Source organism: Pan paniscus, chromosome 7 (genome assembly GCF_029289425.2).
Source record: "Pan paniscus chromosome 7, NHGRI_mPanPan1-v2.0_pri, whole genome shotgun sequence".
Lineage (NCBI taxonomy): Eukaryota > Metazoa > Chordata > Mammalia > Primates > Hominidae > Pan > Pan paniscus.
Window position 1 is genome coordinate 104,904,690 of NC_073256.2, and position 16,718 is coordinate 104,921,407.

The 16,718-nt window shown below is 33.2% G+C and overlaps 1 protein-coding gene across 1 annotated transcript in view; it reads left to right on the top strand.

Moving 5' to 3' along the window:
• CNBD1 (cyclic nucleotide binding domain containing 1) overlaps window positions 1-16,123 on the top strand; it is a 636,725-nt gene extending 620,602 nt beyond the window's left edge. Inside the window, exon 13 of the mRNA XM_063606847.1 lies at window positions 16,070-16,123. Within this exon, the coding sequence (XP_063462917.1) occupies window positions 16,070-16,096 (27 nt within the window). The 3' untranslated portion in view covers window positions 16,097-16,123. The remainder of the gene's footprint in view (window positions 1-16,069) is intronic.
• The last annotated feature ends 595 nt before the right edge of the window (window positions 16,124-16,718 follow it).

Consider the following 16,718-nt stretch of genomic DNA (forward strand, 5'->3'; position numbering starts at 1 on the left):
AACGTAATTTGATCTAAAATCATACGAAGTTATGACACATAGAACTTTCATAAGCAGTATAAACACTTATGAAAGTGACATATGATTATTAGCAATTCCTACACCAGAGGCTACTTGTCAGGAAATTTTAAAAGATTATGTGGTAAGTGGTGAGATCAAGACCAGCTTCACGGTTATGATACCTGTGCAATAGCACAGGGCTTTGTGCTTGGAAAACCTCGTGCTAGGTTGAATGTTTTTCTGTCACCACATTGAAATTCTGAATTTATTAGTAATGCCCACCACATTTTCATATATAATTTTCATTGCTCTGGGAAAATTATATAGCTTGTCCTGAATGAGACCTACATGATGGTTAGCCATATATGCCATATTGGGGTCTTGGGTTTTGTCCTGTCAAGCCTACATGTCACAGAGTCACAGAATGGTTTTATGTAGGCAAATGATGCCATCATATTTATGTTTTCAGAAGATCACACAAGTGGGGACACTAGAAGCAAGAACACAGTAAGAAAACCATACCAATCACTCAAGTGAGATACAATGAGAACTTGAACTAAGTCATGCTAGTGCAGTTAGATAAGTAAATGCAGATTTGGAGATATTTAGAAGAAAAAATTGAAAGGGCTTGGGCCAATCATAGGTAGAGAGGAAGCAAGAGGATTCTATTGTTTCCACTGAGTTGCTTTTACATATATTTACCATTTAACCACTTATGATGAGAAACTCTGATTAGTTCAAATATCCTTAGATCTTCTGATAATATAAGTGTCAAACTTATCTCTACCTCTGTTCATCCATATGTAATTCTGACAAAGGGCACTCAAAAATGTGGAGAACTATGAAAACCAGATCTATTTGGAATCTTGTAGGAATTCAAATTTAATCCAGTTGCAGATTTTAATTGTTTTCAAAGAGGATAGAGCCAGAGATCGAGCTGGAGATAGAAACCAAAAATTGTGTTATTTATAAATAACACATGTGTGTGTGTAGATAGATAGGTTTCTGGGAATTTTGTTTTTACATTTCTTCTTAAAGCTAAGAGTAACCTTCTATCAAAGTCAAATACACAATCCACTTTTGTTCTGCAACCCAATCACACTAACTTAGCCAAATATTTTCTTTCCTTAGTGATTCTCTCTTCTTTGCTATTAATGTCTTCCTCCATACTAGATAATCTACATCAGCATACAACCTTTCAGCACTCTGAGTCTTCTGATCTACAGCCATAAAAACCCCCAAATCCCTCTTTGCCAATCATGAACCCTCAGCTAACTTCACCGTTCATAGAATCCTCTTCTTTAGCACTGTCTCCATTCCCCTGTCACCCGTTCACACATACATATTATGAAATATTCAAATACATGAATACAGGAGAAAATAATGATATAAAGAATATTCATATGCTTTGTACTCCAATTTAAGAAAGAAAACTTTGTAAGCCCTCTTTCAAACAGAATTGAAATCAGTAGTTAGCTAATGCAAAAAGTTAGTTAAATTAAAAATTATGGAAAATTATATGTACATATATCTGAAACATTATAATCTTAAAACATATTATGCATATTAATTTGCCAGATGTTAATGTATCAGATGAGTCCCACAATTGGGAAATTGACATTCTGCGTCTTCTTTCTAGCATGAACTACAATCAGAAGTACTGTGTACAACTTCCAAGGCTTTTTTAAAAACTCAAGTAGAATAAGAACTTAAAGAAATTTTCAATGTGATCTAAAAGCAGAGAGCATCTTTATTTTTAAAGTTTTTTTTCATCTAAATCATCTCAATGTATTATCTGGTTTAACCAACAATTGACACAGTGGCAATAGTTTAGAATTCATCATTCCTTTTCGTAAAGATTTCAAAGGTATTCAGCAAAATTTCCAAGTAAATAACATTATCTTTATTGATAATATTAATTTATGTATTAAGTATTCAAATTATGTTTTTGCGGGTGTATTACAAGCATTAAAAAGTTTGCACTTTTGCTCTGCAACCTAATCATGCTAACTTAGCCAAATATTTTCTTTCTTTGGTTATTCTCTGCTTTCTTTGTTATTAATATCTTCCTCTATACTAGATAATCTACATCAGCATACAATCAGTTAGCTAATGCGAAAAATTAGTTAAATTAAAAAATTATGGAAAATTATATATACATATATCTGAAACATTATAATCTTAAAACATATAATGCGTATTAATTTGTCAGATGTTAATGTATCAGATGAGTCCCATGATTGGGAAATTGACATTCTGTATCATCTTTCTGGCATGAACTACAATCAAAAGCACTGTGTACAACGTCCAAGCTTTTTTCAAAATCAAACATAAAAAGAAGTCTACTTGATTTTTCCAATGAGTTTACACTGGGAGCCTTCTATCTACATACACTTTAGTTTGCTTTGGTTTATTAAATTGGTTTAATCTAGTCATAGTATTAATCACTATGTTTTACACAGGATGTGGAGAGCATTGGTTAATTTGATGAATATATTAACAGTGATCAGTTAAGAAAGTCTTTGCTATAGTAATAATTAACATAAATGAGCACTTATGAGCCTTCAAATGGATCAACTCATTTAATTCTCCCAACAACCTCATACAGTAAGTTCCATTATTATTCCCTACTTTACAGATAAGGAAATGGAGACACACATAGGTTAGTGTTTTAGTAAATGTTAAAGTTCTTTTTTGCTGCTCAACTTGTTTCTCAATTTGTTGTTAACAGGAAGCATAAGGAAAAGGCTAGGCCATAATAAACAAACTAATTGATGTTTACTTTGCCAAGGCCTCAGTATGTCCCTACGTGAAAATAAAGCAAAGTTTTTGGCTATATCCTGTGATCTTATTCATTATGGTAACAAAGGAATTTTGTGGTTGCTGGAAGTTCGTATGATCCTTCAGCACCATCTCCAAGTTTATATTTGTGTTTTATCTGAAAATACAGTAAAAATGGAGACTTTTACTAGCATTCTACTGCTTTTCTGTTTTAATTTCTTTTACGACATGCTGTTTCATACCTTCCCTTTATAAATAATGCAGTCCTTGGTACAGTTCTTTTAAATCTTTCATGCTTACAAAAACCATAAAAATATATCAGATCATGTACAAATTGCTGTCTGAAGGTGCTTTTCAAGCTCTTGTATTATAAATGAAATAAGATACAGGAGTTGATGCCTGTTCACATAAATAGAGAATATTGACAGTATAAAGTGGTTTGAATTGCCATGAAATTATAGAATTATAAGATAATGGATATATAAGGGCCTTGAGAATTGTTCTGTTCAAGCTGCCTGCCTTTAGGCAGGTAAACATCTGAAATACTTTGTAAAAATATTTTCTTAGTCTCTTTATGAATATCTTCAAGCAGAAAAACTCCAGAACCTACCAGAGTGCCCCCATTTGAATGATTTTTGGCTTAAAAATGGGGGGAAAATGCTTTACTTATGTACAACCTCAATTCCTCTTCATTTCTTATTTTTTATTATTATACCTTAAGTTCTGGGCTACATGTGCAGAATATGCAGGTTTGTTACATAGGTATACATGTGCCATGGTGGTTTGCTGCACCCATCAATCCGTCATCTACATTAGGTATTTCTCCTAATGCTATCCCTCCCCTAGCCTCCCACCCCTCAACAGGCCCCACTGTGTGATGTTCCCCTCCCTGTGTCCACGTGTTCTCATTTTCAACTCCCACTTATGAGTGAGATTGCTTTTCATTTCTATTAAACTATTATTCTTTCTTTTTTCCCCGTCCTCTTTTCATCTTTCTTTTTAGGAACTCATTGTTTTTTCTCTTCATATTTCTTTTTATTATTATTATTATTATACTTTAAGTTTTAGGGTACATGTGCTTGTTAGGATATCATTTTTTAAAAAGTATTTCTTAATTGTCTTTGTAAGTTTTTAGATAGTTTTAAAAATTGAATAACCAAAATGGAAAATTTTACCAATCAGTTATTGTAGAATAATGTCACACAGTAATATTGAGCTCAATCATTGTGGATTCTGGTGATTTTTAACAAAATCTAATTGAATTTCACTTTCTTTCATATATTCCCTCCCATTTTCTTCTGAACTTAGTTTTTCCATTATATTACCTATAATTTTAGGGTCTCTTATTCAGAGATCAACGAGGCATTTTTTTTCTTTGACCTGGCCTTAATTAATATTTTCCTTTCATAAAAGGTCAACAATAATATAAATAATTTTGTTTTTTTTTCAACAGTTCAGTTTTAGTTTGTACTCATGGTAACACTGATTATAATAACAGGGCTTCACATATAGTCTTCTCCTAAGTATAAACCTTTGTTTCAAAATCTTAGCATTTGAGAGCCTCAGTCCTTAGAGGAGTGTATACAAGAGGTTTGCCATGGCAAATCCTTGCTCTTATTTTTTCTTTCTCTCTTGTATTATTCACTCTGGAAAGCTAGACGTTATGTTGTAAGCAGCCCCACAGAGAGTCCTGGGGCCTCTGGGCAACAGCCACCAAGGAACTAAAAGCCTACCAACAACCAAGTGAGTGATCTGTCAAGTGCACCTTCCAGCCCCCACTGAGCCTTGAGACAGCAGCAGCCCTGGTAGACAACTTGACAACAGCCTCATGAGAGACCTTGAACTAGAACCACCCAAGCCACTCCCAGTTTCTTACCCTAGGAAGAGTAGAAACAGTATATGTTTGTTGTTTTGAGCCACTAATTGTGGGGGGTAATTTGTTACAAGGCAATGATACCTAATACAGAGGTGGTTAATTTTATTTGTTTTTATATAAGCCTTTTGTTTTTTGTTTCTTTTTAAAAATATTGTATAAAGAACATGTGAAAGTACCCATAGTTAATAGTATAAGCATTTTATAATATACTTCTGTTACCTGAAAATGAACCCCCATTTTTCTCTAGAGCATTTATGACTTTTTAAAAAAACAAAACAGAATAGTACTTTTATACGTTCAATTTCCATTCTTGTTTCGAGGAACACACCATATGTATAAATACAAATACTACATGCAGCCCAGATGAATTAGGGCAATGTCAAAGAGTTGCATAGAAGCAAGGAAAATAATTTACAGAAAAATAATTAAGGAAAATATTTAATCAGTAGGTTAACTGGGATACAGGTAGTCAGTTCTAGAAATGCTAACAAAATAAGATTCCAATAGAACAGCTATAAAACAGAATTCTTTTTTTAAACATTCTTTATTCAACAAATATTTGCTTAATGCCTATCAAGATGCCAGCTAGTTATCTAGGATGTAGAAATAGAAGACCAAAAAACAAATTTCCTCTCTGGAATTTATATTATAGCACCTCTGAAAGGAAATATATATGATGGTAAAAATGATGGACTGTAGGCTTGGAGTACGTGAATTTGGGATTTACTGTTAGTATGGTAGGAAATCACTAGAGGGCTTTGAACAAGAGGTTTTCATCAACATGATTTATATGTATGTATTTATATTTATTGATACATTGTTTTATATAATTTCTAAAAGTTCAATATTTTTACTTACTTTTAAAATAATTTGCTTTTTTAGAGAAGTTTTAGGTTCACAGCAAAATTGACAGGAAGGTGCAGAGATGTTTCCATCTATCCCTTGCTCCTACACGTGAATAGCCTCCCACTTTATCAATATCCTCCATTGGAGTGGTGCATTTGATACAATTGAACAACTGCATTGACAAATCATTTTCACTCAAGGTCTGTAGTTTAACATTAAGGTTATTCTGGTGGTGTAGCTTCTATGGGTCTGGAGAAATGTATAATGGCATGAATCCACCATTATAATGTCATATAGACTATTTCCACTACCCTGAAAACCTACTGTGATTTGCCTTTTCATATCCCCTTTTCCCATAACCCCTGGCAATCACTGATCTTTTATTGTCTCTATAGCTTTGCCTTTGCCAGAATGTCACATAGTTAAAATCATACCATATTTAGTCTTCCTTCATTTAGTAAAAGGCATTTAAGTTTCCTTTATTCCTTTTCCTGACTTGATAAATTCTTTTTTTTTTTAGTATTCCATTGTTTTGACGTAATAGTTTACATATCCATTTACCTTGAGAAGGACATTTTGATGGCTTCCAAGATTTAGTAATTAGAAATAAAGCTGTTATAAATATCTGTGTGCAAGTTTTTATATGGATATAAGTTTACAAGTCTTTTGGGTAAATACCAAATCACAACTACTGGATCCTATGGCAGGAATGTTTAGTTGTATAAGAAACTGCCAAACAATCTTACAAAGAAGTGATTATACCATTTTATATTTCTACCAGCAATGAATGAGGGTTTCTGTTGCTCCACATCCTTGCCAGCATTTGGTCTTTTCAGTATTCTGAATTTTCAGCATTGTAAGCGTTATGTAATAGTATATCAGTGTTGTTTTAGTTTGCATGTATCTGATGAACTATAATGTGGAACAGTTTTTATATGCTTGCTTTCTGTCTACATATCTTTTGTGGCAAGGCATTAGTGAAGGGCTTTAGCCCATTTTAAAAATTGGGGTGCTTATTTTCTTACTGTTGAGCTTTGAGCTTTAAGGCTTATTTGTAGATTTTGGATAGTAGTCCTTTATCAGATATATCTTTTTCAAATTTTCTCCAGTCTGTTATGTTTTCATTTCCTTGACAATTTCTTTCACAGAGCAGAACTTTTTCCTTTTAAAGAAGTACGACTTATTCTTTCTTTCATGGATCATGCCTTTTAAGTTATAATTAGAAAGTCATCACCAAACTCAAGGTCATCTAGATTTCTTCCTATGTTATATTCTATGAGTATTATAGTTTTTATTTTATATTTTTGTTTGTAGTGCATTTTGAATTAATATTTGTTAATAAATTTGAAAAATATGTCAAATTTTTTTGGTATGTGGGTGTCCAGTTGTCCCAGCACAATTTGTTGAAAAGATTACCTTTTCTCCATTGTATTTTCTTTGCTCTTTTGTCAAAGATTAGTTGACTGTGTTTATGTGGGTCTATTTCTGGGCTCTTTCTTCTGTCCCACTGATATATTGTCTTTTTTTTTTTTTTTTTTTGAGATGCAATTTCACTCTTGTTGCCCAGGCAGGAGTGCAATGGCAAGATCTTGGCTCACTGCAACCTCCACCTCCCAGGTTCAAACAATTCTCCTGCCTCAGTGTCCCAAGTAGCTGGGATTACAGGTGCACACCACCACACCCAGCTACTTTTTGTATTTTTAGTAGAGACGGGATTTTGCCATGTTGACCAGGCTGGTCTCAAACTCCTGACCTCAGGTGAACCGCCTGCCTCGGCCTCCCAAAATGCTGGGATTACAGATGTGAGCCACCACACCCTGACATATTGTCTATTCTTTTGCCAGCACCACACTGTCTTGATTACCATAGCTTTATAGTAAGTCTTGAAGTCAGTAGATTCAGTCCTCCAACTTTTTTCTTCTCCAACTTTGTGTTGGCTGTTGTACCTTTTGACTCTATATAAACTTCAGAATCAGTTTGTCAATATCCATAAAACAACTTGCTGCGATGTTCATTGTGATTGCATTGAATCCATAATTCAACTTGCAAAGAATGAACAGATTGATACCATTGAGTCTTTCTATCCATGAACATAGAATATCTCTTCGTTTGTTTAGTTCAACTTTGATTTTTTTAATCAGAGTTTTGTAGTTTTCCCCAAATAGATTATATATGTGCATGTATATATATATATATATATACACACACACACATACATACATATGTGTGTGTGTGTATATATATATATAGAGAGAGAGAGAGAGAGTTAGATTTATACCTAGGAATTTCTTTTGGGGGAGATGCTAATATAGATGGTATTGTGTTTTTAATTTCAAATTCCTCATGTTCATTGCTGGCATATACAAAATTGATTGTGTATTATTAACCTTGTATCCTGCAACCTTGTTATAATAGCTTATTAGTTTTAGGATGTTCTTGTTGATTCCTTCAGATTTTCTTCATAGACAATCATATCACTGTGAACAAAGGCAGTTTTATTTCTTCTTTCAAATAAGTATACTTTTTTCTTGCTCAGTAAAATGTGGAAAAAAAGTGGTGAGAGGGAGCACTCTTACCTTGTTCACAATCTTACTGCAAAAGGTTCTAGCTTCTCCCTATTATGTTAGCTGTAAGTTTTCTGTATATATTCTTTATCAAGTTGAGAAAGTTTCTCTCTGTTCCTAGTTTCCTGAGCATTTTTATGATAAATTGATATTGCATTTTGTCAGTCACTTTTTCTGCATCTATTGGTATGATCATATGATTTTTCTTCTTTTATCCATTGATGAGATGGGTTGCATCAATTGATTTCTGAATGCTGAATCTTCATTGTATGCCTGTAATAAATACCACTTGGTCATGGTGTATAATTCTTTTTATACATTCTTGGATTTGATGTATTAGCACTTTGTTCAGAATTATTGCATGTAATCAATTTATATTTTAAAAGTATTTTTGGAGAAAAACTATAGAAATAATTAAAGCAAGGTAATCAGAAAGGAAGCAGCTTCAATGATTAAGGTGAGATGATATTGACCTAACTAGGGTTTTTGAGTGGAGCTGGTGAGAATTCATTAGATTAAGGATGCATTTTGATGATAGAGCTGATAGAATTTGAGGGTGGATAGATTGTGAAGTTTGAGGGAATTAAAGAAGACAAGAAGGACTCCCTAGCAAAGATTGCTCAGGATATGGTGAGATTCAAAGCTTAAATAGTTTAAATGGCCCTCTTAACTTAATAACACAACATTACAAATATAAAACTAGACCCTTATTATTGGAATGAGGTTTTGCAAACATGAGACCTTGAAACTTAGATTTCGTTGGTTTCAGAGTAAAACTGTTTCTTTTAGGGTTTTGCATGAATAAGAGTGAATGGGGATATACTTTTCTGATGTGTGAAAAACTGAGGGAATAAAGAGATGTGGGTGGGAAATCAACAGTTCTGATTAGGATATATTAAATTCAAGATGCCTATAATCATCCAAAAAGAGGTATCAGTTTTGTGTTGAAAATAGATATAAGCTGGGGAGAGAAATTTGAAGGTCATTAGTTTGCAAATGGTTTTTAAATACATGCAACTTGTGATCACTTAAGAATAAGGGAGATAGAGAGAAGACTAGGACTGTGGATGGAGCCCTGGGGAAATAAATAGAAATAGGTAATCAGAGGAGGAGCCATCAGAGTGGACTGGAAAGGAAGATTCATTGAAGAAGGAGGAAAAGAGGACAGTGAACTGTCAACTCTGGTAGCCAAATGAAAATAAGTTGGGCAAGGAGGGATTTTCTTTCACTTATGTCAAACACTACTATTAACAAACTAACAAAAAAATAAAATTCTCTTAAATGTTTTTAATGTTTTTTCCATGTTTTTTTTTTCTGCTTGAAAAAAATGCAGCTTTGTACTGGAAGACTCAACACATTGTACATAAACTTATATTTTTAAGGAGTTTTACATTCAATACTGACACTTCTCTCCTGTCTTCTTGTCCCACTTCTTTCATCTCTAAATCTAGTTTGTTTTCTTATCACAGTGACTCTATTCTGTCACTTGAGTATACAAAAATATTCTATTTGTGAAGATTTTTAGGAAAAGTTATTTTCATTTCATTCACCTTCGTATTTCTATTTTTATAACATCAAACACCAGAGTTTGAAAAGCCTATGTAATTCTCCCTCTTTGACATCCTTTTAACATTCTTATTTTTCAGAGTTTCTCATGATTCAAAACTTGTTCTCTCTGTTTCTTAATCCCATAAAATTCTTTCTTGATACTTTTCCTATATCCATTAAATTTATTTAAGAATCTTACTCTTCCTGAAAATTTCACAAATAGAATAATTTTGCATACTCAAGTGACAGAATACAGTCCATTCACTGAGAAAAGAAAACAAACTAAATTTAGAGGTGAAATGGGTAAAATTCTTTTATTTCCTCAAATGTATGATTGTAGAAACAAATAAAGAGCTTAATTTATGCTTATTTTGGATTTTTAACTATTCTGTAGTTTTGTGCCTATTTTTTAACTATTTGTGGTGAGTGGGTTTTCTAATTATGAAATATTTACACAGGTGAAGTATAGTAGTATTCTTTTGAACTTAAAAGAGAAAAGTAACTTCATAGGAAACCTTTGAAGTACATTATCAAATCTTTAACCTAGAAATGAAGTAAATTGATAGTCAATTTTCAGCAACATATTGAAGTAGGCAATCAAAATTTGAGGAACTTAAAGTTGTTCTTTGAAGTCTAAGTAGATTACAGGAAGCAAATAAAGATCAGAAGATCTCTGTCCATCTTAAAGCAACCTACAAATAGGCTTAACTTCAGAAGTGCTACTCTGAATACCTGCCTCTTAAGTTCTAGTTCAGTTTCTTAAATATCCCCTCTATTTTTCAGCTATATGTTCCTTTACATTTTGCCATTTTTCCATATCTATATTTACCCTAATATGGTCTTTTAGCTTCAACATTCCTGGCTTGACAGAGTGAAAGCATGAACTTCTATTTCCTTGCCCTCTCTTCAGACAGCTGCAAGAGGTCATTGTTCTCAGGAATTAAGTGACATTCAGGAGCTTCTAAAAGTTCCTGCCAATAAAGGGCTGTAGATAAATGTACTGCATAAGATGTGTTACGTGGGAAACAGCATATGCACTCTATGTTTCCAAATAGTGAGAAGCAGCATCATGTTCAACAAATATGAGCCACCCATTAGGTTGAGCTGAAATGCTCTCTCAGGAAAAGTAGACCTAAGTTACAATAAAAGTTATTTTCATCAAAACACAAAGTTATTTGTCTATTTATCTTTATGTACTTTGAATTTTAACTGTTCTTAAGATGCCCATCTATGAATTTACTGGAGCATCACATTGAAAATATTAGAGTCTGCACTTGGAAAACTAATTAAAAAGAAGCTGTGTTACTGAAAGTGATATTGCTCAATTAGACATCACTCTAACTCCTGCCAATGAATTAAATACCACTCTTCTGTTTTACATTTTTTCTCGTTTGCCCCTCCTCCTTGATAAATATTTTCTTGTTGTTTGCCCCCCTCCCTGATAAATATTTCCTCATAGTTATTACACAAATGCCTAAACACAATGAATTCAAAGCTAATTTCAAAATTTTCTTCTGAAAATTTTTTATTCATCAGCCATTCAAATGGACTATCTTAAAAGAACTGCCTCATTTTGTTGTGGTGGTTCCCATGTTAAAAATTCCAGGAAAAGAAAAAAACGCTATGTCAAATTTAAATCAGATTTACCTGGGCCCAACCAAATGTGTCCAAAACATGGACTATGAAAACATGACACCTCCTACAAATTTGGAATAGGAAGAATAGTAAGAAATGATCTTCCTGGAAATTGAGAGTAGTATCAGGATGATAAGTCAATTAGTGCTGTCTACTACTAGAGTCCTGATAAAGGTAATTCCACAAAGATGAGGAAGAAAGGAGGAGAAGTGAGTTTAAGACCCAAGGAGAGAATGGCAGTAATACAACTATGCTTCACGAGCAACCAGCATCCAAAACACAAATGCAATAGGGTTCTCCATATCCCTATATCATCTCTTTTTCTCTTTGTATTGAAATCATTCTGTGAAAGCTTTCTGTGGCAGATTGTATTTTTCAAAGGTAACCATATCGATACAACTTTCAACCCACATGGTCTTATAATGTGAAATTGAGATTCTTCCATCAAAAGGTCAAGTCTATGTTCCCGTTTGAGCATAGGTGGTCCTTTGCAGCTGCTTTGACCAATAGAATGCAGCAAACATGACACTCCATTATTACAGAGGGTAGGTCATAAGTGATCATAAGACTTTCATTTGCTATTCTCTCTTTCTTTTGCTCTTTCTCTTTCTCTTTCTTTCTCAACATGTACCTTAGGAACTCTGAACCAACACGTAAAAAGTCTTGCTACCCTGAAACTGCAATGCTTGAAACATTTGGCATGCTAGAGAGAGATCCAAGGATATCCAGCTGTTCAAATCTTCACAGAACAGGCCCCAGATATGTACATGATAAACCTTAAAAACAAACCTAGCCGTGGTGAAAATTGTACTCCACCTCATGAAGGATCTTGAGGCATCACTTTGTTTTTTCACTTCCTTGGAAGTGAAGCAGGTTCCAGTCATTGCCAGTTGCTGCTTCTTGTGAAGCACCTCATTGCCTCCCTGTTATATATCACCTATTGAGGTGCCAAATGGTATTTATTCTTCTCCTAATAAGGCAGGTATACAGGGTAGTGAGAATGCCTTAGAAGCTGAACAATACAAAATTCTTCTTTAACAAGCATGGCGATTATCTGGAAATGCAACTCTATTAAAAGCTTACTAGGTTGTTGAATTAATTTTATTTGGATAATTCTATTGGCTAATTAAAATCAGAAATTACATTGATACATAAATTTGGATTCTGTTCCTCTTCTGGCATTGAGCAACAAGGATGGAAGTCCTATTTATTTTTAATACTCTAGTTTAAAAGTAGTTTATTTTATCTTGGAGTATTGGAAAATTAGATACTTCAATATAAAGTAGAGCTGATTTTTCATGGAAGTCTGCCCATGACTGTAACCGGGAAGGGGTGCTAAGTTGGGGTGCTTAGCTGGATCATGAAAAACAGAAGACATCCTCAATTCCTCTGACTTTTCCAAGACAGCCACATTGCATTTTCTAATGTGACACAGTTAAACAAACTTACCTTTCATAACTCAGCAAACATTATTTCTTTCGACCTTCAACAGTCATGGATTCCCAGCCATAGACAGGTCTCTCAATAAAGGTATATGCCCATTGAAGCTGCTCTTTTCTGTCTTCTTTCAGATGGGTTAGCTTATGTCATTTATTATTATTTTTTAGAACTCCATTAAAAGTCATACAAAGTAGCCATTTGGCATATAGCTTCAATCTCAGTGTGTATGATATATATCAAAAATGCCCAGTTTACCAACTGTTTTACGTGCACAACATGAAATACTATGTTCTACCCAAGAAAGTAAGAATAAATATTTATAATGATAACTTAGCTAACATTTAGACTGCCAAACTTGATACTGAAGTATATATTTATATACATATGTACATATATTTAAAGCACTCAACTATATATATTAAGTATACATAATATTGTTTCAAGTAATTTAGTTTCTCTTATATCTATGGGACATAGGAACTATTACTATGCCAATTTACAGGGAAGGGAACTTAGGCTTATCCAAGACTAGCATGACCAACCATCTTGGTTTGTGCGGGACTGAGGAGTTTCCCAGTACAGGAGACTTTCAGTGCTAAAACTGAGACCTTCCTGGGCAACCTGGGATGATTTGTTACTATATTTTCAGTTAAAACAGAGTTAAGCCCAGATTTTCTGAATCCAAAGGCCAAGAATAAGACTACTACCCTATTTCTTATGGGATAGAGGGTGTTCACTCCTTTCCACTCATTCTGACTTAATCATTTCCATACTCTTGAGCCTCTCACTTGAAATGTTCTAATTCTAGAAATCAATTCCTTTTTCAGTCAGGATTTGCTTTTGCCGGTAATCAAAACTCAACATTAGCTAGTGTAATTCAAAGAGAAAGTTTTAAGAAAGCAATAAACAGCACTAAAGGCTACAAAAATAAGATACTATCTAAGATTAATTTTTAAATTAGTTTTAAAAAGCAGCTTTATAAACATCTTGATTCAATACTTTTTCTAAAGTAAAAAGTTCAAATCTCCACATTAGTAATGACTAAATCTGCAACCCCCTTGCTTAATATTTTTAAATTTCTCTAATAAGTACTTTAAATCTCCCAGTTATTTTTCATCCAAGCTCAGAATCCTGCTCTGAGATTTTCTACTTTGCCTTGAAACGCCGTAGTTGCCTCTATGTGTAGAGAACAGATGGGGGTGGGGCCGGGCACTCCTAGATACCCCAATTCAAGCCTTAACAGTTTGATAACTGAAGCTTGGAGAGAAGTTGGAAAGGGGAATTATAACACAAGACAATTAGATTTCAGACATCACTTCTCTTAAAATCTATAGGGCAAGTCTAGTTCAACAGGGTTCCCAGCTATCTATCAATCTTTGCCTTCAGTGGTGACAAGATACTGAGCCCTGCTCCCTCTCAGTTCAGAACCTCTCCCTCACCTTTCCCCTTCCCTGAGACCAGGTTGACAAATACCAGGTAAAGCTAGGAATCAGTTATCACCTTAACAGTGACACACCCAGGAGAAATACCCCTTTATTGTTTTGGTTACTTGATGCCTCACCATGTCAGACTAGAATTATCGGCTTGACCTTCACATATACAAAAAGGTTCAATGATGTATTTTTCAAATTAAGATCAGTCATCACCCAAAGTTATACTCTGCTTCTCACCATTAGAAAAAACTGCTACGAGGAGCATATATATATATATATACATACATATATATATACACACACACACATACACACACATATATATAATTTACATGTTCTATGTACATATATACATAAGAAGCATTTATATTTCATATATTAAATATAAATTAATTAAATATACTTTAATATTTACATCTATAGTATACATATATATTTCTATATATTATATATATATATTTAATTCCTGTAACAGGAAGAAGATAAATTGCTATGATTTCAGTGAAAGCATCTGGAGAAAGTAAAAAAAACAAATTGCATTATGCTTTCAGGAAGCTTGACTTAGAAAATATGTACATTTAGCATCAGCTTTTGGGGAAAGGTTTTTATTCAAGGCTATGTGGTTGTTGTTGTTGTTGCTGTTGCTGCTGCTGCTGTTGCTGCTGCTTTGCTTTGAGGATATGAGAAACTTGAAAATATTACTTAGGTTAAAGGAAGACAGTAGTATTAGAGAGTGAAAGAAAGAAAGAAGGACTTTTTGAGAGACAGGACTCAGTATTTCTATTTAGAAGTCACTAGTTAGTTTTCTCTTAAATGTAACAGTTCCAGGATCGGAGCAGAGAAAATAAAATTTGATTATTTAGGCTACAGAATTTATAGAGCACATTCAGCACAATTATATAGGAATTAAGGGGATTTGGAAAGGAAGAAATAATTATGGGCTCACCTAAAAGGTACAAGTAGAATAAAAAAGAAAGCAAGGCCAACTAAGGAACTCCTAAGCTGAGAGAAAATGAAGAACAGTGAGAACTGAAATTTCCATGCAGTCGAAGAGTATATCTAATCAGAATAAGAAAAATCAAAAGAGCTTGAAGAAGAATAGACAATGAACAGATAATAGAATATCCAAGTTTAATATTCAGAAGTTAGGACTCCTAAGAATCAAAGATTAAATTTTATTTATATAGTATGTTTTATTCACATGTCTATATCTACTAGAAGAGTGATGTGATCAATACATGTTTATTGAATGAAAATAATTCAATTTATTAGATTCTACAAGTATAACAAGAATTCATTTTTGATCATAGAATAAAATTTTGGAATACTGCTTTGGGGACCTTTTAATATCAAGAAACTCCAAAATTGTATTAATCCTACATGAATCAAATGTTTTCCACAGATGGTACAGTTTTACAAATTAAAAAAAAAAATCAAATAACAATTGCACAAGGTAAAATTCACTGTCACAGAAAATAATGACCCTGGGTTTGATATCACTCTGGAGTAAAAACCCCATCTAAATTCACATCTACCCTCTCTCAATACAGAGTATGTAGGCCATACATTTCAGCAGTTTATAAAGTTTATTTTCAGGAATGAATGCCAGTTTTAAATCAATTTTTTTTACTTTTAATAATCACTGAACTGACTAAAAGTATTCTCCCTTAAGATTGTGGATTTTAATATAATAATTTGAATAGGCAAATGCAATTAAGTATTTTATTAGGATGTTTTGACCTGCAAGTGAGAAAAAACTCCTACTAAAGTGTTTACTAATAATGATATTTATTTTCTTACATAGCAGTAAATCCTCGGGTAGAAAAACTCCCAGAATTCATAAATTCAGTGGCCAAAAACATACTATCTGTCCTTTCTGCCATTCTCAGCAGATCAACTCTGTCTTCAAAAGCTAAATTCCTTTAACAGATTTTTCCTCCTGTTAGGCCTACCAGGTTTTGTCCCCTGGATAAGGAGATGTGACCAGCCCCTGATAAAATGTAAGTCCATATGGAAAAAGGTGTTCACTTTGTGTTCCTATCCTTCCCTCATCTTAGAGTTTGGATTGAATAAATAAATAAATAATATATATGTAATTATAAAATTTGCAATTAAATTATAATTATAGTAAAATCAATTATTTATATAATTATATTTATAGAATCTCCTTTTTCTCAGGTTCTTATGATATAATGGAATCACACTAATTTAGTTGATCCATTTTTTCCTAAATATTCTCAGCCAAAAACATACATTTTATTCTCAAATAAATTTGGAAAACAAATATTGCACAGGGCACCTCATTTTTAGATGTTTTTAATTTCTTAGAGAAATTGAGGACTCTGTGGAGCTGTGGTTAAAATCATCTGTTGCAAAACTTCCCTATTAACTAATATTAACAAAAGCATATTCCTTGGAACACACCATAGCTAGTTTAGCTCATTCCTAATATTCATTCACTGAACTTTTATATATTTGTTTAATTTCTTTCATTATGTCTTTCTAATTGAAACAGCATTTGGTTAGAAAAATTGGTCAAGTGATCTCAATTTTGCACCAAAAGTATTAATTAATTACTTCTAACTTCAGAAATAA